Source organism: Nelusetta ayraudi, unplaced genomic scaffold (genome assembly GCF_046127955.1).
Source record: "Nelusetta ayraudi isolate G7.1 ecotype Tasmania unplaced genomic scaffold, CSIRO-AGI_Nayr_v1 ptg000143l, whole genome shotgun sequence".
Lineage (NCBI taxonomy): Eukaryota > Metazoa > Chordata > Actinopteri > Tetraodontiformes > Monacanthidae > Nelusetta > Nelusetta ayraudi.
In genome coordinates this window covers 502,746-526,374 of record NW_027466193.1, presented here as the reverse complement: position 1 = coordinate 526,374, position 23,629 = coordinate 502,746, and the positions used below count along the sequence as shown (strand labels likewise).

Below are 23,629 nucleotides of genomic sequence, written 5' to 3'. Positions count from 1 at the left end.
TGTGTTTTTGCATCGTTTCCACACCTGCAGCTGTTTTCGCCAACCTAGGCGCATTAGGCAGTTGTATAGTGTTTGGCCCTTGTCGGCCACCGTAGATCACAGCGGGGCACGGCGTGCACTTCAATGTCCGAAAGAACGCTTCATTATTCCATTGAGCAGCTTCATCGGGTGCTCCACCCCCACACCCACCCCCACACCCCAGGTCCGCAGTTCACAGCTGGGCGTAACGTGACGACACTCGTCTGGTCAGGTCGCAGTCTGACAGCGGTCATGATGACTTCAGCCACTGAGGTCACGCAGCCGCTATGCCGCGACTCTGCCATCTAAGAATCAATGCGATGTCATCTCGTATGCGTCTCTGGAGAGCCACTGAATTGCGGCGATGGAGGTCAACTTTGACCCCGTTTGGAAAGGAGATCTCCCCCTCTGGTGACGGGGTCGCACCGCACCGTTAGCTGATCGGCCCGGATGATTGACTGGGAGCCTCTGATCACATGACGCCGGGAAAGACACGAGCGTTTTCCGTCGTCCGAGCACAAGCACATCCCTCTGTTCATCCTCTGCTTTTGCCTCTTTCGTATTAAAACGTAATCAGCTAGCCGCCTCACTATAGCACGGCCTGGTCCTTTCATTTATTCAAACCTTGTTTACACAGGCCACTCCAGTGCAAGGGACGCGCTCCTTTGCGTGAAGGATGATAAAAGGAAGAAAATCCATAATCAATGCATCTGTATATATATACATACAAACACTCAATGCACCTGGTAATGTTAATAAACAGGAGAGAGGCAGTCCCCGCTCATTAATTTCCTCGTAATTCCTGCCTCACTGCGCGCGCAGGTTTCCGAAGAGAGGACCCGGCTGCACTGCAGTATCAATAGAGGAAGCCCCAGCCATTTGCAATGCAATTAAAAACTCAGTTTTCAAAGTGCTTTGCTGAGGGTGATAAATGAGCCAATAATCCCTTAATTGTTCCCTCTCAGGCAGAATCACAGGGATGATAGATGTGCCATTAGAGACGAAGTATAAGTAAAAGTAAATAAAGAGAGGCTCGGATTTGACTTGTATCAGTCAGTTGATTACGGCCGATTCCCCAAAGGCAAAGACTCTCTTTCTTTCTTTCTTTCTTTTCTTACTCCCGCTTTTGGTGGCAGGAAGCAACGGGCATCAAATGAAGTATAGTAGGGTGTCGCTGGCCACTTTCAGCACCACGGACAGCTCCTTCGCGTCACGGCCAGGAGCCGTCAGGATAAAAGTGGCAAATAGAGACAAGAGGGGAGAATAAACGCGCGAGCCCGACAGTCAACGCGCGCATCGAATCAACTTTTCACGCGTGTTATCCCGGGGGGGGGACAACAACGACAAAGGAGGGAAGAAAGAAACGCCGCTGCACCCCCGCGGTGCGGTGCCTTCCCCGCCGGCTCGCGCCAAAGCTGCAGCTGCCGGAGGAAGGAGGAGGTGGCCGTGCTATTTCACGGAGCGTCGGACCATTTGAGACCGACGGCGTGTGCGTCGCACATCGATCGAGTCTCGTATTGACAAGCGCGCCGTTTATTCCGAGCCTCAATCTGACGGCGCTTTTTATTTATTTTTTTTTATTTAACGTTAGATCAAGTTTGTCCACCGCGCTGGCCCGCGCGCGGCGACGCCTCCAATCGGAGTTCAGATCAGCCTCCTCCTCCTCCTCCTCCTCCTTCCATCCCTCCCTCTCCTCTCTCCCTCCCCCCCTCCCTCCTTCCCTCCCTCTCTCTCTCCTCCTCTCTTAGTTGTTCTGCAGCTGGGCTGCACCTCAGTGAACCTAATTGGTGCACTGTGAGCCACCATCATCTCTCCACCGGATTTCCATCGCGCCGCGGCTTCCATCCAGAACATATGAATCTGCTCGGACAGGCCCTGTGCAGGAGTTGAACAGACGGGTCGGTCGGAGGAAGAAAAGGGAAGAAAAGAAAAGAAAAAAAAAAAAACAAGACATGGCACAACGCGTGGTTCTGCTCGTGCTGTGGCTGGTCAACCGATCGTTCGGAGGCTTTCCCAATCAGATTAATATCGGTAAGTGGCAGCGCAGATTCCGGGCTTTGTTAAACGGAAGGGAGCAGACGCGTCGGCGTGCGTGTTATATTTTTATATTTTCATTTTATTCGTCTGTCCCGGCGAGGTTGCTCCGGAGCGCAGCGGCTATGCGCAATGATAACTTGATTTTTAAAGAGGCTGCACGCGCAAAAGCTCCGATACGATCCGTGCGCGCGCGCGCGCGCGCGCGCGCGTGTGTGTGTGTGTGTGTGTGTGTGTGTGTGTGTGTGTGTGTGTGTGAAAGCACGGTGAAGTGAGGAGCGATGTCCACCGATTGGAAGTGGAGTTCCTAAGACTAAGCGGAAGACGGTCACGTCCTCCCGGCTGGATCCGGAGAGTTGGACCGCTGGACCGGACCCGCTGGGAATCGCGGTTCCACAAAATGAATAATAAATTGTCCCGTAGTGTCTCATGTCGGCTCGGGATGAGAACCGACTCCCGTCCCGAGTGCGTGAAAAAAGAAAGCGGGCTTGAAAGCGGTGTTTGGTGACGGTGGGATGAGAGGGTCTGCGGCGTCTAATCTCCGGCTGTGCATCTCTTGCAGGGGGGCTCTTCATGCGCTCCACGGTGCAGGAGCACAGCGCCTTCAGGTTCGCCGTGCAACTCTACAACACCAACCAGAACACCACGGAGAAGCCCTTCCACCTCAACTACAACGTCGACAACCTCGAGTCGTCCAACAGCTTCTCGGTCACTCATGCGTGTAAGTGGCGCCTTTTTTTTCTTTCTTTCTTTCTTTCTTTTTTTTTTTTTTGTTTTTCTATTCTCGGGGTTCGTCCACATTTCCGCGCCCGCGCCCGCACCGCAGCGGACACAGCGCGAGAATTATTTATGTCCCCCACTCGGACGGCGTGGACCTAATAGAGGCTACATCTCAATCCAGGGGAGGCGGCCAAGTTCATCCCACTTTCTTCTGCTTGGCAAAGTCTCAGAGGGAATTGTGGGAATGTGCACCCCCCCACCCCCCTTCCTCTCTCTTCCAGTGCACACAGAGCTCTGCATGTTTAATTCTCCTGGGCTTCGCCACATGATGCCTACATCTTTTTTTTTTTTTTCTTTTTAAAGACACATTGTTTATTTTTTTATGCAAACAACAATTGCACATAGACAACAGCGGCGGCTGCTGTCTGAAGTTTGCATGGGCTCCACTGGTGAACGGAGTCCCTTTGGCAACACGCTGCACACACACACACACACACTGGCCTTGAGACTAAAATACATCCAGCTACACAAACCCTGTGTCAAGGACTTCGTGCTGCGTGAGTTCATTTCTTTAAAAGAAAAAGAAAAAAAGGAATGAAAGCAGCACAATTTAGAGCACGTTTCTCCTTCGCACATCCTATAATGTACACGTTTTCCTTTCAACCTGTTATCTGAAACCCACAGAACAGAACTTGGATTTCATACCTCTCTGTGGTCATGGATCACCCCCCCCACACACACACACACACACACACACACACGGTGGTGCAACTGGTGCAGTGGCATTTCACAGATAACCTGTTGTTGTTTGTTGTGGTGATGCTGGTGGTTGGTTTTTTGGCGGCAGTGTCAGGAGCTCAGCTGAAACTGTGTGGATGGAGAGAGAGGAAAAAAAGAGAATCAAGTTAAAAGTCAAAAATGGCCTTTTTGTGATCTGACATTTGGACGGTGTGCTGCTTTGACCGCGCGTCCTGTGCTTTGGAGACTCTGTCTGCCTGGTGGGGTCGCCCCCCCCACCCCCCTGCCCTACACCTCCACCCCCGCCACCCCCCATCCCACCACACCCCCTGTCTGGTACAGCCATAATGGCCCCTCTGACTCTCCTTGTGCCGGAGCGTCGCTGCACTGCTCAGTCCTCTGACTCCCCCCTGTGCTACAGAGCATCTCCCCCAGCATTGCAGAGTCAGCTCATTAGCACCCAGCCCTCATAGCGCCTCACTGTGCTGTCATTGGGTGAAAGGGGGAAGAGAGAGAGAGAGAGAGAGAGAGAGAGGGAGAGAGAAGAAAAAAATCCATAGCTCCCCAACCAGCACCGGCAAATGAGTAAGGCTCAGACCTGCAGAGGAGGTGTGTCTGAGCGCAGGGTGTGTTGGTGGGGAGGGTTTTGAGGTTGGGGTGGTGGTGGGGGGTGGGGGGGTGGAGGAGGGAGAGAGCGTGTCATATCGCGGGCGGCAGAGCTGCAAGTGCCGTAACGGAGGCATCGGCGAGAAACAATAAGCAAATGAGGGTGAATAAATAATAGATAGCGCCGTGCAATTTCACGCATGTTGAAGAGGAAGGGAAGCATGGGAGGAAAATGGCTTGATATCAGAATCTAATTAATTTCAGGGGGCAGACGGAGCCTCTGCGAAAGGGAAAGTGGTTGGTGGTGGTGGGTGGTGGTGGGGGTGCTCCTGTGGGAGTGGCGGTGGCCCCGTTTTCCTGTCTCCTGCAGCCACGGCGCCGAGCCTCCGTCAAGTCGAGTGCACCGTCACTGGACAGAACCCCGACGTCACGCAGACGACGAAACTTTGGAGAGAAACATCTCCAAAAAACAAAACAAAAAAACAACAACGTCCCGAAAGGTCCCGATGGTCCGGTAGAGCTAAAGTGCATCAGAATCCATCCTGATTGTATCTGCAGTGGCCCTGCATTGATACGTGCACACCAGTGTTGCTGGGATTACTCCATAAAAGTAATCCAACTCCTGATTACTCCTTTAAAAAGTAATCAAATTACTTCTTACTTAGTTTCATAAGCAATCAATTACGAATCACTTTTGTTAACGTCTTGCCTACACATTAACGTACAACAAACCACAATATTCTTTGATTTAGACGAGATGAACTCAAAAAATATTGTTTGTATTTCCAGCCATCAAACGCATTGGCTGTTTTTTCTTTTGCCGCCGCCACTCTTGTTTTGGTGCGTCGTCGCATATCAATGACGTTGCATGCACGGCTGCGTCACCAATCTGCGACATCGTTCTCTTTGGTTGTTTTTCTAAATTTCAGACATTTTGTGGATAATAAGACATTTTTAGCTGGCAAAATATTCCGTAAAAGTAACGGAATGGTCACTTGATAAAGTAATTATGATATCATTACCAGTTTTGCCAGAGTAATCCCATTACATTTCTCTGTTACTAAAAAAGTAGTTTAATTACAGGAGTGGATTACTTAGTAATAGACTACCCGCCAACACTGGAGCGCGAACGCACACACACACACACACACACACACACACACACGCAGGAAGAAGAACTTTTAAGACAAAGTCATTCATTTATTAGCAACGTGACAAACAGAGCGCTTCAGAGCCCAGACTCCCTCTTTGTTATTCCGCCTGGGTTCTATGTCAGGTGTGATGGCACCTTATTTGGAGGCGGAGCCTATACGCATGAGCTGAGCTTGCAACCCCCCCTCTCCCCGCCGACAGCTCCTGCTGAGCTCACAACAGGCCACGGGCACCTGCGATCGCCTGCCATGCGGTGAAGCGAGCGCGGCCTGGCGAAACAGAGATGACGGTTATTAAATATCACTTATCCGCTGACTTGCAGGCCTTTGAGGCTTTTTTTTATGCCGGTCTGCCGAGTGAGGACCTTCCGCCGACTTTCACATCTGTCAACGCCGCCGCCATTTGTTCCCCAAGCTGTCACGATTATTTAGCGGCCCCCTCGAATCCCCTCTGTCATCAATTGCTCCGTGCGAATGAGTCAGCGCCTTTGTCAGCGATAATGCCTGTTTTCTTTTGTTGCTATTATATATGCACACAAAAACAAACAAACGAACAAACAAACAAAGGAAAAACCCACTAGATTGGGGGAATAGATCTGTTTTAGTGCGATGTTATTCGATGGAGGTGATCGGTGGCTCCCTGCACAGTCAATGGAATGACGGCACTTTGTTTGAATTTCCCCTCCTGTTCTTTTCCCGCAGACGGTTCGGTTTGCAGCACGTCTCTGGGATCTGCACCGTCAAAGCCCTCCCCCTCCCCTCTGACTGAGCACTGCCCCTCATTTGTTGCACATCCTTTCAAGCAACAGAGAAACAAGAGAACCTGCACGCAATCACTCAGGTTCAACCTTTACCCTTTAACAAGAGAAAAAAAAGAGAGACGGGAGACAACCCTCCGGCTGCATGAAGGTGCAGCCGCGCGTCAGAGCCGCTCCTTTCTAGTCAGCTTGAGGCCTTTTGCCATTAATTGAATTAGTGACCGACAGCAAAACAATGCGCGGCATCTCTAAAATCCTCGCGGCGCGGCTTTTGTACCGCCGAGGCGCCGCGGCGTGCGAGCGAGCGCTTCGACGGCAGGAACTGTCGCGGCTTTGAAGAGACTTCAAGAAATTGCGAAATGCGTAATTACCAGAGCGGCTCGCATAAAAGCGGTCGGAGCGGCTGGGAGCCGGGCAACGGCTGGCGGAGCGGTTCAAAGCGGAGGATACCTGTTTAAAGAAGGCAGAGCCGACAGCGTTAATGTCCCTGATGGTCGCGGCTCGTCCGTTTAATGACACCACCATCCTTTTCTCTGCTGTTTACCCTTTTCCTTGCTTCACCTGAGGCGAGTGGGGGGGGGGGGGGACAACACACATCGAGCCCCCTCCCGACGCCACCGCCAGTGCCTCCTCCAGCAGCGCTATTTATTGGATTACTCGCCTTGATTCTTGTTAAAGGCACATTTTGCAATGTTTGCCTTTTGAATCTCATTTCCCTATTCCTCATTCCTCATTCTGCCATTAAGCTAATGGCGTGTGTCCCCTCCGCCAGCCTCTCTCTGCACGTGCCTCTTCCACCAATCTCCTCCTCCTCCTCCTCCTCCCCCTCCTCCTCCACCAGCCTCCTCCACCACCACTGCCACCTCCTCCTTCTTTATTGAATCCTCCAGGTCTTTAAGCCCTGGCACACACGGCAGCAGATGCCTCTCTGGCTGCACCTTCCAGTTGCCATCTCCTGCACGGCCCCCCGTCGCTGAGGAGCAAGCAGCTGTTTTTACATGGTGTGTGGGGAGGTTGTTACGACAAACAGTGGCTTCAATTTTATTTCCAAAGGCAATAAAAAAAAAATGAAAAGGCAAGAGTAACTAAAACAGAATAAGTAGCTTTTGTACAAAAGCAATTTTACCTGGATTCTCGGTGCTGTTTATCCAGTAAAAGGCACAATGTTCCGGTTCTGAGTGAGGCTGGTTGATATTAGTAATTTTTCTTGCTAATTACGGAGTCAAAATTGCTCGCAGACGTCATTTCAACCTTCCGACGGTGGCTCTGAGCCCTTTTGACTCATTTCCCCCCTATTTTGTGCAAACGGAAGCAAACGCTCCTCCTCCAAAGCCACACTTTAAAAAAAAATCGATGAATTCATGGTGCAACCTTCCTTCAGACGGGCGGTCCCGGCAATTACATCAGTGCATTTTGTGACTAGCAGCAACTTTTGCATCTTGATGGAGATGCTTAAGGATGCAATGTTATCCTTGAGAAACGCCAAAATTGGTGAAGTTTGGGTTTTTATTTCACGACAGCCGTTGCTTTCGTATTTTTGTTTTTGTGACAATTTAACCGTCGCTTCAATCTTCTTTTTTTTTCTCCCGCCCTCATGTTTACTGCTTCCATGTCCTGAGACATTTGTTTGCTGCTCTTTTGGCATAGCTGCAGTAAAAGAGTTTCTTTCCCGTGCAGGATTATCAGACACGCGGCTGCGTTCGCGTCCAGACAACATCCTTAGAAGCATCGTTTGCACTGACCTTAACACCCTCAAAAAAAGCAGAGCGCCGGCAGCGCGCAGAAACACCTCCAGAGTCTCTCCTTCTCTCTCTCTCGCACCCACACGATGACTGAGCGCATGTGGCAAAAGGCATATGTCGTGGCGGCGCGGAGCAAAGGGCCCCTTACCCAATCTTTGCATGTATTGTTGAGCTTTTTTGCCTCTCAGGGGCTGTTGCTGCTGCTGCATCACACAGGGACGTAAACAAAGTGACAGCTAGACAATTTTTTTTTTTTTTTCTCTGTGTTTGTTTCTCTCTTTCCTTTCTTTGCCTCCGCAGACGGACTGTGGCGTGGAGAGAGAAACACCTCAGGTGATTGTCGCGGTGCCACACTTTCTTGTCCTCGCAGGGCGTAACTCAGCTTGAAAAGTGTGACCAGCTAAACGTGGCGGGGGCAGACAGAGGAGGCCGGCGGTGGCGGAGCACTGCGAGGGCACAGACAGAGCCCGCAGTCAGATAAAAAGAAAAAAAAAAAAAGGAAAGAGGGGGGGAAATAATTTGATTGAGGAGTATTTTTTGAGGAGATGTTGTGCTCGTGTGTTGGAGTGCAACTGTGTGTGCGTGTGTGTTTTTGCTTGAATGCAGTGCCGTGTGCGAGTCAAACCAGGAGGAGACCTCTGCAGGCGATGGGGGCTGTGCCGAGACATTCCATCACAGTCCAGCTGTGTTGCAGGAACAGATGGAGACTTGTTTATGGCATGTGCATATGCATGCACGCGTGCGTGCGTGCGTGAGCACATATGCATGAGAGTCGCACACAAACACACGCGGCTAAGTTAGCGCAGCCACATATGTGTGCACAGACGTATCGTCCCCCTCGTCACATTTGTCACTGAATCAGCCTCCCTAATTTGCACTAAAGCTCCCATCAGCAGCTTAACCCTTTGATTGAAGCGGCTCCGGCTGGAGCGGGAGATCCTTCTCTTTGTGCATGTGTAATGAACGTTGCGATTAAAACTGCCTGATGGTGCAGTTTTCGTTTTTTTTATTATTTTTTTTTTCAGCTGGAGTGCGACCAGGCACTCGGCGATCCTTTAAAAGTTGATGCCATTGCACATTTTCTTTGTCCTCGGCGGCCGTTTTTTTTGCGCTACCTTGGACGATAAGCTGAGATTTGAAAGCTGAAATCTTGCTCATCCATCTTTGGCACCCGATAGAAAGCTTTTCAAATCCACCTTCTTCCATAATCGATTCGGTTCCTTTGAGCTGTGAAGAATCCTGGATGTGTCTTCTGCAAACGTCACCAAAAAAACCCACAGAAAATGATGGTGAAGAAACAATTATGAGCTCAGCTGCTACTAAAAAGGTGAGGTTGAACGCTGCAGTAGCAGCTGATTTAAAAGAAATAAGTGGAATTTTAACACGGTGGACGACCTCACAACCTTCTTTAGTCATAGTCTACCTAAACAATGTAGTGGCCACGTGTCACTGCTGCGTGCCGATCCGGTAGAAAGAAGGAGCTGTAGCGTCCTGTACCAAAAACAATTGGTCTCCTTCAGAGCTTCAGAAAACACTTTCTGCGAGCTCTTCACCAGATGGATACATGTTCGTAATGAAGGCGAAGGACCCATCTGGCGAGAAATTCTCAATTACTTTGATACTTGGCTGCGTCACTCTATGACCTGCACCCTTCGCTTCCAATTCCACTGATGTCACGGGAGAGTTTTGATTGGCGGAATATGGTCCAACCCTCGGTACAAGACCACTGATTTCCCAACCCATCTCCCTGTACTGTCCATCACTCACCGCCACTGCTGCGTGACTGACGGTCTTTACACGAGCAAGGTGATGTTCATTCAGGGAGGGAAAGTGGCAGTTGGGCTTCAGACCGCCACGCAAACCACATGACTCTGCAAAAGCCCCTCCGAGAGGCAACAAGAGCCACGGAGCTGCAGCCTAATGGTGCTATTTGGAGGCCAGTAGGCCGGGGCGCAGGTCTCGGAGGCCCGTGGATGCGGGCACCTCGGCCACATGAGCGGTGAAGTAATGGCTGCGGATGAGGTCGCGCGCTTTGGGGACGGCGAGGCCCCAGAGAGACAGAGACAGAGAGAGAGAGAGAGAGAGAGAGAGAGAGAGAGAGAGAGAGAGAGAGAGAGAGAGAGAGAGAGAGAGAGAAAGCCGCCACAAGGGCTTGACTGACAGCACGGCTGACACAGCCGACACGGTTTCAGTCAGATTTGGCCACGTGTCTGAAAAACTGCTCCAGCTTGCTGAATCAAAACGTATTTATTTAAGTGGCTGCTGTTGTTGTTGTTGTTGTTGCTGTTAAAGGCTGTGGCAGTTTGTAACGGGCACACAGGGTCGAAGCTTTCCATACAGCTGACACACCAAACACACAGAGGAAGTCCAAAAGTCAAAGCTCCAAGAGGGGGGAGGGGGGAGGGGGGATCACATTCTGACCTAATTTTGTGGCCATGGAATGTCCTCTGTGGTATTTTTATTTATTTATTCTAAAGTCAAGCGCACAGCCGAGGCTCTAATGAGATTCAAAATAGAAAACAAAGAACACACTCGAAGGCAGATTCAACAGAATGAATTTTTAATCAGAATATCAAAAGAGCCTCTTAAACTCAAGCTAGGAGTGTTTCAGGCGGAGTGTTGTTTGTCTTGGAATCAATGACGCTGACAGATGTTGTTTGATGAAACAACAGCTTTGCCTCGCGAGCCGCTGTGCTACCGTCAAATCTCCACACATCCCTGACAAACACCGGGCATTTGGCCACTTGAGGAATTAGGGAATCAAGGGAAGAGACACATCTTTTTTTTTTGATTTGTAGGGTCACTAAATCACATTTACGATTTTCACAGCCAAGTCTGAGAGACTTTATTGCAACTGACACCTCTGGGTCCGGTGTGACGAGCTTGGATCTCTCGAGTGACTGATTCCCCTCATTTATCTGCTTAATTTTCCGCGGGAAGCGATGAATTGCGAGAGGGATTACCGAGGTGAAATGATTATAGATGGACTGCCACGCTGTCCTGAAGCTGTTCTTCTTCTGCACTTTGAAGAAACATTATGTTTTAACCCCAGACTGGACCTCCGGATTAAGTGTCCGCCGGCGTTATAATTAGTTTACGGAAGAGCCGAGCAGATGAGGGCGAGATTGTAGCGTCGGCCGAGCGCCGCGCTATTAGCTGACCGGCTCGGACTCTCGGGCGGCTGACCAACGAGGGCGAGGCCCCGGCAGACGCGATGCACGCCGACAGCCCATCTATACTCACGCGTCCATACTCATGCGAGCCGCTTTTCCAAACTGTAAGTCGGCGCAGACAGGCCGAGTCTGCGTCGCGTTATTGAAGATTATATCGGCGCGTCGCCGTGATGAACAAGAGCGGCCGCCTGTCCGCGTCAAAGGCAGAGGCGTTCAAAAAACAGAGACCGCGTGGCAGGGAAAAAGGGGCCGCAAACGTCCAAACCAAAAGGGGAAACTGTTTATGATAAGAAGAAGAGGGGGGGAAAAAAGGAAGAAAGAAAGAAAGAAAGAAAGCCGGCGCTTGCGCTGCGTTTTGGCGAATAAAAAGGAGCAGCGCTGCGGGCTGCTATTGTGAGCCATTCATCTCAGGTGCATCGGGGATGTGTCTGCCAGCGGCTCGGCTCGGCGTGACGCCTGCTTTTCCATTTTGTTTTCTCAATGAGCAAAACCTCTCAAGGAGAGTGGAATACGCCGTTCGCGGCGGAGATTAGTTTTCATTTCAAAATGTCATTTACCCTCACGTCGAGGGGAAGACAAGGACGGAGTCGATAAGGGTGTGTGTGTGTGTGTGTGGGGGGGGAGCTGGATGGGTTGGGGTTGGGAGAAAAGGAAGGACATTTCTGCAAACTTGTCACTTGAAAAGATCTCCAGCGTTGCAGTCAGCATTTTTTTTTTTTTTTTTTTGTTAGTTACCCCTCCTCCTCCACCACCACCACTGCCCGTCTCTCTCATTTCTATCTCTCTTTATATATATTTAATCTCTCCCACAAAGCCCATTACTGCTGTGTTCCTGCAGCCGCTGCAGTCACACTCAGCTTTCGATTGGCCATTCACTAGACTCCCCTACAATACCCATAATCACTGAATCAGTAATCCTCTCCTTGAGCCGGAATAGCACATTCGCATCGGGCCCTCGTTGCTAAGTTGCTGCATTGGCCCGGCTTCAGCGGCCCCAAAAGAAAAGCGGGGACTCTGTATGTCCTCCTCAATGGGAGCTGCTGCTGACTGCATTGTCCCAAACAAGGTCAAAAGGATTATGAAAGAAAAGACTTTTAGGACTTTAGAGTATATATTTTTTTCTTCTTCTGCTTCTGCTGTGGGGCCAAGAGATACTGGGGCACCTACAGCATGCGGCGTCTAGCCTGCCTGAATGCTTTAATAGCTGCTTGTTGTTTTGCTGCGGTGCACGGCTGTATGCTCAAGTGTATATATGAACGAGACAGTTGGGGGACGGGGGACGGCGCAGCGGCGCTGCAACCAGAACAGAGGACGAGTAAGGAATGTGATGGCGTTCTACCCAGACCAGTAAATATTGGATCGCAGTGTGAAAGAGGCTTCCAGCTTTGAAGCTCTGGCGTCTGAACGAGCGGGCGGGCGAGCAAGCGAGCGAGCTAGCAGACTGATCTGCACGTTTCTGGCCGCTTTTAGGGAGGGGAGAAAAAAAAAAAAACGCAGCAGTCACTGGCAAGAGCCACTGCCAAAGCTGCATGTCTGTGCAGAAACAAGGGCTCCATCATAACTGATTGCTTGTGACAGTTCACAGTCGCCGGGGCCACTGAAGCATCATAACCTTGTGAAACTAGTGTAGGGGCACTCTAGCATGCAGGCTGAAGGAGAGCATGGAAGAGTAGGGGGTGGGGTGGAAGGGGGGGGGGGGCAAGAGGGGGAATAAAAAGACAGGATATTAGCATTTTCCTTGCAGTAATACAGAGATGCAAATAAGACATGCCGTGCCACAGATAGCCTCCGCGGTTAATATTAAACACGTCTTATGTAATGAAAAGGCGTAATGCGGACCAACACCTCTGGGGAGCGGCGCGGTTTTATAGACAATTACCGCCACTGTGATTGCAGTTGTAGATTGAGGAGTGCAGCAGATGTCGGGAGTTGAGGCGCGAGGATCTGTTGACGTGCCGGAATAAAGTGCTGATGACAGTGAAACAGAAATATCTGCTGGCGTGCTGCGTAGGGTAGGGAATGTGTGTGTGTGTGTGTGTGTGTGTGTTTGTGTGTGTGGGGGGGGGGTGTCTGGGGATCCAACCCCCGACCATTAAAACCACTTGATCTGTGTTGTCAGCGCGCGCCTCCGACCGTTTCCCCCGATTGGACGTGGCGAGCGCAATCGAATCGGCGGGAACGACGCCGCGCTAACGGTCGGCGGTAATGCGCTCGGACGGACTCGGTTTGAAGGCAAATTGCGTAGCTGCCCAACTCCCCCACCCCCCCCCACCACCACCACCACCACCACCGCCGCCTCCCTTTTGGGCACAAAAGGCGAAAGAGAAATGTCACGTCACGGCGCGGCACTGTTTGTCTCCGGCGCGCCCCTCGCTGCTCCGCCTGTCCTTAGCGCTCGCTAGCCCCATGAGTGAGAATTAAGTGAACATGATGTGCTCGCTCAGCCGTGACCCTCCTCCGTTTCTCCCTCCAATGGTTAATTTGGAGAGTGCTGTTGTGTGGCTCTCGCCATTTCACACATGGCTACATAAAAACCTGTGGGCGGTTGCTCCGGGGGACCGCTGTCCACGTTTGTGTGTCCATGCATGAGTCTGCGATGAAATATTGAAGCGTTCTATCATCGAGCGATCGGCTCGGCCGCCCGCTAGCGCCATTACCGTCCTTTAATTTCAACCCCCCACCCCCCACCCCCACCGACCACGGCCCCCAAAACCCGGCCCGTTTTCCTTCCCTTACTTTTTTTCCGGCGGCGCGGCTTCATTTGAGCCCCGCATGGCATGCGAGATCAGGATGGCAAAAACCTCATCTGGAGCCATGACAGAGCTAATCCATCGCAGCTGCAGAATGAAAAGGCCGTTTGGAGTGAATCCATTCCAACGGGCCTCAATAGGGAAGCTTCTCTCAGATGCCGCTGCCCTTTGCAGCCCCGACAGTGCCGAGATATGATGAAAAAGGACTTGGGAGAGTCCAGTGGCTCAGCTATGTTTATGAGAAAAGGAATAACGGGGATAGAAAAGCGGAGGCGGGGGCGGGAGGGGGGCAGAGTGCTAAAGATGGAGTGATAAGGTGACAGACCCCAGCGCCTGTGTGCGACTGCGAGCTGGATCGCAAAACAAATAGCAGGAGAGATATGAGCCGCCCTACATCTTTTTGCACATAACCTGTCCTGCTGAGCTGAGAGGACGACGGCTGGATCTCCAGGACGACTCTGTGCCACTTGTTCGGTGGCAGACGGCAGCCAAACACGGTGATTATCATCAATTCAGATGCAGATATATTTATTTTGTTGCTATTATTATTGTTGTTATTTTTCAAAATGAAACTGTTTTTTGTTTTTCCGTGAGCTAAGGCTTCTCCCTTTATATCATAATAAATGACAAGGAAAGCTGTCAAAAACACAAGACTATTTTATTTTTTAAGGCATTTTTAAATCACCCCACGATGCATTTCGCTGGATGCCATCCCTGGATTAGCATCCTGCCTTTTTGATTGCAAACGGACACCGAGCCTGAATAACCAACCTTTCTGAAGCATTCCATGATGAGAAATGCTTCCTGTAGCCAACAGTAGCACATTTTTCTCCTGCCTATTGTATATAGCTGCTACTGCTGCCTCTGTTGGCCAATCCCTAAGCTGCAGGGGGATATAGACTTTGGCTCCTTTATGCAAAAATAAGCTTAAGTCGGAAATTTGCTCCCAAGTGGCCAGAGTCTTTTTTCAACAAAAAAAAAAAAAGGCAGTGAATGTTGACGGCCATATTTAGCGGTCTCTCTTTAGTTAGTGAAGAAATGAAATATAGATGAGGTTCAAGATAAAACTAAAGTCCCACTCATTGTCACATCCCAGGGGATGCAAATCTTTTTACTCCGTTCTTTGAGGTGAGCAGTAGCAGTGCTGGGAATCATTTTTTTTGCTAAAATTGCCAAATTGTAGTTTTATAAAACATTTAAATCTAAGAAGATGATAGTGTGTTCCTTTCATTCGAAAGAGCACCGAAAAAGTTTGGTCTTTCTGCCTTAAATTCTTCAAATTTCAGTGTATTCTCTTATAAATGCAGGTATCGTACCTTATACGATCATATTTAACATTAAGGTAAATATGAGGTAGGTACGTAGGTACTGGTTTTACTGTAGCGATTATTCCTATTCTAACCCCAGAGTGAACCTATTTGTATATGACGCTGCAAAAGATGCAGTGGTGTCAATGGAGAATGAGCTTGACAGTCAGTTCAGTGTTCCTCCCTGCCACGCTTCCTTCACCCGTTGGGGAGAGAGTCAGTATCACGGTGTCATGAGGCTGATCTCTCCAGCTTATTCCAGCTTGACTACATTACGGTGCATTGCCGTATCAGACGGGGTATCAGACTTCCACCAAATTAGACTGAAATTACTCTTATCGGCGTCGGTGCCCGGCGCACTTCCAGACAATGAGAGGTCCGCTGGGAATAAAATGGAGCACATCTTTTCATCTGACGCGGCCAAAAGAAAAAAAAAAAAAAAACTCTTTACTCTCTTCCGTCTATATGAAATGGCTCTTTGGAGAAGTCCCTCGCTGAAGGCCTTTATTAGGTTTTGCAGAGAACGGCGAGAAAGGTGAGGAAAGGCATATCCCAGGGTCTGCATGTCAGGAACGGCCCTCATATAAAGGATCTCGGCTCATCCCGCTGCAGTAGCCCTCAGATTTTCCATCTCCACCCATTCCTCCGCTCTCTGTTGTCACTTCTTCCTGAATTATCATTCAGGGATGGGGCATCGCCTCAGCGAGGGCGCTAATAAGATGAAAAGTGGCACTGGACTCCACATACTTAACCAGGCCCGGATTGAGGCTAAGAAGGAGACAGGATCCTTTACGTGATGTCTTCAAGGTTAAACAACGGCTTCCATCTCCTGTCCCCGCTCACTTATTCCATTATTCTTCAGACAGAGGCGAGCAGCTGGGAGGGCCTGGTCTGGAGTGGTGCCGTTTTAAAATTCAACCCCATGCTAATCCCTCAATAGCCCCGGCTCGGTTTATTTCAACGCCACGAGAAATGAATTGTGACATGTAATTTGATTAGGGACGCCAGGGGGCAAAGGCTTAGTTTACGCGCGCAGGAAGTGAACCTCGCAAGATTGGCTGATATTCATCGGCTCCTGGTGGCCCCCGTGCAACACACTCCTCGTTATGCGTGTACATGCGAGCCACGGCACAAGACACCGAGCTCACAAATCTCCCCAAAGGACAAAAACAACAAGTCAGGAAGCATTAAACTCAGCGGGCTAGCACTCCAGCTAGAATATGGGAATTTCAAGACTCATTTCTGTCCTGTCTTGGAGCTGAGGGAAAGAGAAAATGACAAACAGAAACGAGTTTAGCCAGCGAGGCTGGGGATCAGATAAAATTGATGCGTGCAGAGGGGCAGGACAAACAACCAGCGTTTTGACATTGATGGGAAAATATATGTGCCTGCCAGACATCCACAAAGTTTACTTTGGATCAACCCAAATAACGGCGGGAATAAAGCAGCATCATCGCTGCCAGGTATTTCCCTTTCTTTGAAGAATTGGACTCAAAACAAGTCAGTCAGGGGTCTCACCTGAACTATCAGCACCAATATGTCTTTGTTCTTCTTTTTTGTGTGTGTGTTGTTCTGGGTGCTCCCATAGCTCCTTGACTAAGGTTGAATACGGAGCAGCTTCCATCATTTTAATCTCCCCGATGTGAGACTGGAGACTCGTTTGTCCTTGTGTCTTAAAGGCATCCATCATCAAGTCCATGAAGTGCCTCCTCTCATCCAGCACAGCTAATCCCTCCAATTTGTTGCGAAGGCACAACCTCAGACCATTTCTGACAGCACCGGCTCGGATGCTGTTGTCCGACACGCTGGACCTTCTCCTTCCTTTCCACATTTTTTTCCCAGTCGCAGCTGTTCCGGGCTTCCTCTCTCCTCTAACTTGTCTCCAGTCTCAGCCCTCAGATAATGATTAGCCTGTGTATGTGAGGTGACGTCCCCATGCTTTCAGCTGCTGTCCATCTTTTGTACCCCCAACACTCTTCATCAGTCATCCTGGCACGCTTCCCTGCCACATGCTCCATTCATATTCCTTCCTCCATATACGAGTCTGCCTCAGCCCCTGCAATGCTGATTGGGAGGATTAGTGGTGTGTGAGGGACTTTGTCACCAGCTTCCTCGGAAATCCAATTAAAGAATATCAGAAGTCTTACATGTTTCGCACTCGGCCGAATCCTCCGTTAAGATGCGCACCGTTGCGCAGTCAAAGGTGGACGTGTTGCCAGAGTCGAGGGGAGAGCTCATCTTTGCAAGGACGGGAGAAGTCCAGGAGCACTCTGCCTTCGCCTCTGCATTGCAGCAAACGGTGGGCTGCATCAGCCCATTGGAGAAGGGGACGGCTGTTTGTTCAGCATGATAAGATGGGATCTGAGCGCGCACTCTCATCGTGGAGGAGGAGGCTGAGGGCTTTTCATTTGCAATCGGAACGTATGGATGGTCCTTGATTGCATGTGTCAAAGCAAAATGGGATCTTTGCATTTATCGGCAAAGTCCTAGCGAACTGATTTTCCCCGGGGCCATTCAGCAAAAAGTCCAATCTCATAGCTGTCATCGTAACATTGTTATCTCGACTATTGGAATGGCTGAGCATTCAAACCTGTCCAGGCCTTCTGTTGCCTTTGCCCCCGCATAATTATTTTTGCTTAGTCAAACGGAAGGCGGCGATAATGACTGCATCAGCACACGTAGCGATTCTCCTCGGCGCGCGCCAGTCTGTTTGAACTGCTCAGTCCGCCGCCGCTCGGTGGTCAAACAAAAGCACCGTGGTCAGACCTTGAAGGTGAAAATATCTGTCAGGAGGAGATTGAGTTGAGAGTCATCCAGTCCTTCGGGGATTGCTCACTGGCCACTCACACAAGTACAGGACTTTATCATCAAGATAGCAGGTGGAGAGAGGAGAAAAGAGCCCCTGCTTAAAGGGCTGCTGAGGGGAAGGCGGAGAGAAAAGAGAATGGGTAATGAACTTCAGTGAACAGGAAGTGAATGCTAGCGGGGAACCTCCAACCTCAGTAATCTTATTAGCCGGCAGCAGAGCAAACGCTTGATGCTTGATATGTCTTGCAATACTAATGAATTAACATTATATATATATATATATACATATATATATATATATATACATACATACATATAGTATATATTCACAGACATGTAATTTATTTGCAGACAGAGAGAGTTTCGTAATCCGATTAGTCGTTAAAAAATATCACCACCGAATCACAGACACACATCAGGACACCATCATCTGCATCTGCAGTGCTCAGCCACTCATCGGTCAGTCAGCCGCATACACAAAGCAGCAAAACATTGTTGGAAATGAATAGTTCAAAATAAATGATTAAGAGTCTTTTGAAAATGTTGACAGCTATTTTTAATACTGCAAAATATGGCTTTCATTTCCCAGAGTTTTATTTTATTAATTATTGTACATCCTGTATTTCTCCATTAAAAACTCCTGGCAGATTGTATCTATTATGTATACATTTTGAAAGCTCTTTTTTCTTTCTTTATTTCCATAATTTCCCCTCTACTGCAGCACAGACCTCGTCACATGGACTGCTACTTGTGAAGGCCTTTGTTCAGAACTCTACATTTCCTATCGCTTAAAAAAAAAAAAAGGATTTAAAGTCAGACGTCGTATCGTCGCACAGGTTTCCCAGAATGAAACACTGTAGAGGATTAATTCTAAATGATGAACGCTCAGACCGGAGCCAAAAGCTGATGGATATATTGTTATCTTTATTGCGACATTTGGCACGTTAATTTGGTTTATTACAGTGAGCAGGTTTTCTACTGGGTCACTACTCAAACTAGGGAAATGATATGATATTCAAGTCACGTCGCCCTACTGTGCATAAAAAATAGAGACGTTTTAGGTCTACCCCGTATCACAAAAAACTCCAGGTACATCTGGAAGTGTGTTATGAATAGCAGAAGTATCAAAATAGCCGACTTATTTTTATTTCATTTTTACCAGAATCTTCCAGCTATTATGGGAGAAAAGGAGAACAGAATTCAAACAGGAAGCAGATAAATAATGGCGTGATGGCGAAGAAGATCTAGGAAGCGATGCCTGTAAGCCTCCCTTCGTGTTGCTTTACATTATTAGCACAAGCAGCCAACGACCTCATCGTCGTCGGAGACCCTCTAATTTCAGCCACTGAAGCACTGGCCTTTCAGTGACGGCCGTAGCCAGAGGGATTCTGTTTTCAGGTTACCCGTGCATTAGTCCCATCTCGTGAACACCGGAATATCTCAGCAAAGCCCCGCAGGGAGCCGTGACCTCGCATGACACATTTTCCCACCACAAATCACTGAAATTTGGTCAAATTGCACGTAAACGGTTTAGGGTTGAATGTGGAAGGTCACACACATTTAATATCAGAAGGACAAAGGTCAGCTTTCCCCTACGACACCGTGAAGTTTCCTGTCAATAAGTCAATGCAGGGGCAAGAAGGAGGACGCTCCCCCATGTTCTCTATGTTGTATTAGAATTAGCAGGAGCGGTTCATAACAGCAGATGTGATATTAAACCTACAGCAGTGGGCGAACTGCTAAACTTAAACCTTTGTTTGGTGTATTTACATTAAAACAATGGCCGTGTGTGGAAACTGGTACGGTACGATGAGACTATGATGTTTCAGATGAGAAATAAACCTCTAGTGGATGTTCCCAGACATCCTGTGTAGACCTACTGCCTTCAGGCTATACTGCAATCTTTTTGCAGCTGAGAGTCGATGGTTACGTACAGAAAATATCAGGATCCAGGGTTCCCTGGCCGCGTATTGCACGCCGGTGATCAATGCTATTCATTACAGCCGCCATTGGACTTAAAGCGGCAGCTGATCTGTGTGCACAATAAAGCCAAACAATTTCTTTCTACTGGGGGAAAAAAAAAAAGAAGATTAATTTATGCATGCTCTAACACACCATTTGGTGGCTGCAGAAATCGACGTCTTCATATGAGCTTTTGTGAAATAGTGGGTACATTACGGCCGGGGAGTTGACAACAGAGTTTATGTGCTCGCAAATGAAATCAAATCTCCCAAACCGGGGGAAGAGCGGGGCGTGTATTGTTTGACTGCGGAGGAAGGGTGGAAGTTAGAAAGGCGTCCTCCAGACACCGAGGGGATGCTGATGTCACGGTGGGTGAGCTCCAGGCTAACAGGCCCCGCTGACGGAGGATTCCCAGGAGGAGCCTTCTTATCTCCCATCATCCATCATGCACTCTGGTAGTCAAACACACGAGTACGTATAAAGAGAGACACAATAAGCCCCGCTCCCTCCCTCCCTCCCTCTCTCCCTCCTCCCTCCTTCCCCGAAGAGGAGGGTGCACAGCAGAGAGCGGTCACGCCGAACTGCAGTTTAGCTCCCGTAACTATAATTCATGCAGAAAATAATGAAGCCGGAGTGTTCCATCACGCTGCATCAGCCGCAAAAACACACATTTAGCGTCCGCGTGCGTCTTTGACTCGCCCTCTTTGCCGCAGCCTGGATACCGATGCCACTTAACCCGCCGCATGTTCCGAACTTGAGGTAGGTGCTAGATGTTGATGGAGGCGGACGGCTAACAGCTTCCCTTTTTTAATGTTTCATGGAGCGAGGCGCGGCGGAGTCGCCCTCCACTCTGGCTGCTGCCGTTTGGCCTCAACCGTGAGATGCACTTCACATCTCTATATTACAAAAAGCTGATGCAGTTCCCCCAGGGCACTTTACCAGATATGTCCCGCTGAGAACGTCCCCTCTCTGAAGAAAAGGCTCGTTCTGATCTATAGGCCAGTGTGCGTTTGTGTGAGAGAGAGAGAGAGAGAGAGAGAGAGAGAGAGAGAGGCAGTTTGGATTTAACATGCAGAGGAGCTGTGAGGGCCAGGAGAGCAAGAAGCTGAAAAAGGAAGTGGACCGTGTGTGACTTAAGAGCTAGAAAAAGAAAAAAGGGGGAAGTATGGATTTGGTGAGGAAGCTAATGTAGCAAAACAGATAAACAGGGCCGCTCATCGTTGACATTTGCAGTTCCTGGCTGTCCTGGCAGGGTTAGCGCCGGGTTTGTGCACGGCTCTCTGGCTCGTGGGCGCAGATGAACGCTCCAGTCCTTAATACCCCCGGTGCATGAAAAGGTTCTTTATTTTCTTTCCCTCGCCTTAAGAAAGAACGAAAGAAAGAAGAATTAGCCAAGCGTGCCTGCAGGACAGCCGCGTCTCCCTGCGAACGAGCGTTCCAGGCCAGCCATCTCAAGCGATGCATCAGAAATTCTAACATCCCCGTAGCACAGCCAAGTGTCCTGATTACGGAGAGGGAACGAGGGCGGCGCAACTATGTGTGTGTTTGACCAGTGAACTGGAGACGGGATGCACGGTTCCCTGCAGCAGGGTGGGAGGGAGGGGGAGGGGGAGGAGGAGGAGGAGGAGGAGGAGGCAGTTTCGCTGCAGAGGGAGAAGAAAGGAGCGAAACGGGGAGAGAAAAGATGGAGGGCAGGAGGATTTATCCTTACGTTGTTTACAGTCGTCGTGCTAATGACGGTGTGCTCGTACGAGCGCCGCCGACTAAACAAGTCGTCGGGGAAATCCAAGGTGACACTCGGGGAAAATCACCGGGTCGCATTAACCCACTCGTTATTCCTCTCAGAGACTGCAAGGGGCTCCGTCCGCCTTATTTCCACCTGCTGCACAGCATTTATTGCATTTTTATTTAATTACACAGCAGGATGAGCCAGAGGCTGGGCCACTTATCGGGGGAACTGGTCTCTCTCCTGACTTCGCCGCCGCTGTTTACACCATCTCGGCCGACGCCAATCTCCGGCCCAGCCGGCGGAGCGCGGCGATATTATGGGGGAAACAATATGAGAGGAGACGAAGCGAGAGGCACTCAGGTGGAGAGGGAGAGAGGGGGAGAGAGAGAGAGAGAGAGAGAGAGAGAGAGGCACCGCCACGCCTGAGAAGGATGTGCGCGGCCGGGGAGGCTCAGACGGCGAACGCCAGCCGAGGTTGAACGCGGGGTCGAGGAGGAGGAGAGGGTGGGTGGCGGCATGGAATTCGTGCCTTTGCAGAATTTGGGTCCCATCGTTTTGAAAAACACGACATTATTGGCCAGATGCCGCCAAAACCTCTGGGCTCGTCTCGGGTATCCATCGTGAACAGGGAACATTTGGGAAGATGGACGGACCAACCTGCGTTCTGTCATGACGTTACATTTATTGGTGCTAATCGGATTTGTTACTGCTAGCTTAACCTGGCCACCGAAGCTGGAGGCGTCCTCGCTCGCCGGGCACCGCTTTGTTTAACTAAACTCCTGCCAAAACCGCTCCGGAGTTACGGCCAAACAAGGTTGTGGACCAAGAAATAAAGTCCTTGTTGCTGTTTTATTTGGTCGGTCTTTTAGTATGAAAATGCCATCCAGTTGTGATAAAACTGCCTCTCTGCAGCACCTCGCTAATCTTTTATAGCGGCGGACATCATTCATGGCTAATTGTAGCTTCTTTTACCCGATCTTCTTGTGTGGTTTTCCAGAACTGGTCTTGACCTTCGTCACAACTTGACTTTTCTCCCTGCAAACAAAGCTGATCAGTTGAGGAATCGATAGAAAATAAGACACGGTTGAAAATGTGTCATACTTGGCAAGATGGCTCCACGGAGAGTTCAGCGTTGCAAACTGAGCAGTGCCGCTGCTGTACAAGGGTACGACATCAAGGAAACAGTTCATGGTTTGTTTTTGGTTTGAAGCTTAAGGACCTTCAATAATAGATAGAGCACAACATCCGAGCGCAGTTTCTGGGAGATGCAACAACTGTTTCCTAATAGACAGCAAGCGTTAGACTGCTGGACTTGGCCAATGAATGTCTGCTAATTTCTACCTTATTATTAACTGTTATCAGACTCACAGTGTTTACGGTCTACTCATTACCCTCTCTGTGTTGTTATTCATCCCCTGACTCAGAGAGAATTAGGCTTTATTAAAAATTTAAAGAGTTAAGAAAATTACATGCACCCTCAAATTAGCAAGGCGGCAAATTGGTGCTGCGTGTTCAATTTTAGATGCTCAGACGAAAGAAATTCTGGGAAAATCTGCCTTGTTTGTACCTTGCAAAAAAATATTTGTCTCTATTTTTTTTTTAAAGGTTTTCATCACTTAATGAGACTACACTTCCTGTTTGCAGAGCACCCTCAATGTCCTCGCAGGCGGCGCCATCTTGACTCGACTGCCCATGGAAACGGCCTGCGAGTGGTTAAGAGTGAGAAAACACAAGCTCCTGCGCAGAACAATCAATACCAAAGCGTCGGTTCATTTTCCGCAGCGTCAAATAGGTGTGACTCTAATGTGGCGATGAATGCGATTTGACTGTAACCGCCATCAGAGGTCACGCAGTGCTGCCACATGTTCCCCTGGGGGGTCAAACTGAGGAGATGGCCGTGACTGGGAGCAGAACGGGGGGTGAGACTCCCTGTCCTAGCGGCAGAGTTTGCCAGTTTATCCATAAATGGAGGTGATTGGTTGTGGCAGTGATGGAAGGGTTGCACTCAGCCGGCGTGCGAGGTTTCACCAAGTAATACGATTATGGAAACAGTTCATGTTCCGGGTTTTGAAGCACAGGAATCCTGAATAAAAGATGAAACGCAGTGTTTGCACTGTAAGACTCGCAGGTGTT

The 23,629-nt window shown here is 49.5% G+C and overlaps 1 protein-coding gene across 2 annotated transcripts in view; it reads left to right on the top strand.

Annotated features, from left to right (window-relative positions):
- Positions 1–1,745: 1,745 nt before the first annotated feature.
- The window catches only part of LOC142879719 (glutamate receptor 3), an 86,629-nt gene continuing 64,745 nt past the window's right edge, over positions 1,746–23,629 (top strand). The window contains exons 1-2 of one of the 2 annotated variants that reach the window (XM_076013130.1): positions 1,746–2,049; positions 2,615–2,773. In XM_076013130.1, the coding sequence (XP_075869245.1) occupies positions 1,971–2,049; positions 2,615–2,773 (238 nt within the window). In that variant the 5' untranslated portion in view covers positions 1,746–1,970. The remainder of the gene's footprint in view (positions 2,050–2,614; positions 2,774–23,629) is intronic. The other variant, XM_076013129.1, reaches the window with a different exon arrangement.